This window comes from Aplysia californica, unplaced genomic scaffold (assembly GCF_000002075.1).
Source record: "Aplysia californica isolate F4 #8 unplaced genomic scaffold, AplCal3.0 scaffold01439, whole genome shotgun sequence".
NCBI lineage: Eukaryota > Metazoa > Mollusca > Gastropoda > Aplysiida > Aplysiidae > Aplysia > Aplysia californica.
In genome coordinates, this window is record NW_004798709.1 from 29,360 (window position 1) to 30,599 (window position 1,240).

Consider the following 1,240-nt stretch of genomic DNA (forward strand, 5'->3'; position numbering starts at 1 on the left):
GAGGCAAGTTCTGTGTCTGTCTGTCTCTCTCTCCCCGCACCCCTCCACCCCCCTAATTGTGTTGCAAGTGCTGTAAAACTGACGAAAGTAAGAACAGATGAGACCACCAGTGGGAAGCTGCTCTGTGATAGCCAGTAAGTGGCCACTGACTCAGCACTGTTCTCTCCCCCCCCCCCCACAGTCTCCATTCCCCGGTGATGACGAGGAGGAAGTGTTTGACAGCATCGTCAACGAGGAGGTTCGCTACCCACGGTTCCTGTCCACCGAGTCGATCGCCATCATGAGGCGGGTGAGTCTTGTCTCGTCTTGTACGTCTGTGGCTGAGACATAGTTGTCATAGGTCAATAGGTTAGTTCTTACTGTGTCATAGGTCAATAAGTTAGTCCACACTGTGTCATAGGTCAATAAGTTAGTCCACTGTCATAGGTCAATAAGTTAGTCCACACTGTGTCATAGGTCAATAAGTTAGTCCACACTGTGTCATAGGTCAATAAGTTAGTCCAGTAACCTAGTCAGTACATTGTCCTGGGTCACGACACAGGACTGCCCCTCACAGACTGGCCAGCTCAGCTGCTGTGGAGTTTGTGAACAGTGAGAAGGAAGCACGCCAGTCTACAACAGTGACCCTTACCATAGTCGGGGATGGAGCAGGGGTTTGTTGAGGGGACGGAGCAGGGGTTTGTTGAGGGGAGGCAAGTGTGGCCACAGGGCGTGAAGGCTGGGGGGGGTTGTTTTTTTTATATTGGCAGTTTTCTGTTGGATAATGTCCCTTCACTGCAAGTTATTGGGTGTGTTAGTTTTGTCTCATTGAGCCCGTTGTTTGAGATGTCAGGTGGGTTGTGAGACTTTTTTATCTTGTGAGAGACGTGATGATCATTTGGATGTCTTTTTCAGCAGGACTAATCTTTTTCTTTTAGCCTTTAGGTGTTCTTTACACCCCAGTGGGCACAAGTTAGATCACGTAGGAGGTAGACTTCTCCCACCCTGTCCTTCAAAACCAGGCTGAGAGATATACAACATCCCAGCAGAAAGACAGAGATACTTGATAAATATTCCCCTCACTCGGGTGTCCTGCGTGCAACAGCTGCGTGCCTCACCGCTACAACGCAGGTGGTGGTCGCACCACAGAGCAAGTGTACAACGCAGGTGGTGGTCGCACCACAGAGCAAGTGTACAACGCAGGTGATGGTCGCACAACGCAGGTGGTGGTCGCACCACAGAGCAAGTGTACAACGCAGGT

General features: G+C 50.5%; 1 protein-coding gene across 1 annotated transcript in view; it reads left to right on the top strand.

Annotated features, from left to right (window-relative positions):
- Positions 1 to 1,240, top strand: part of LOC101863717 (serine/threonine-protein kinase N2) — a gene marked incomplete at its 5' end in the record, with an annotated part of 32,511 nt that overhangs the window by 22,452 nt on the left and 8,819 nt on the right. The window contains 1 exon segment of the mRNA XM_013090719.1: positions 182 to 289. Within this exon segment, the coding sequence (XP_012946173.1) occupies positions 182 to 289 (108 nt within the window).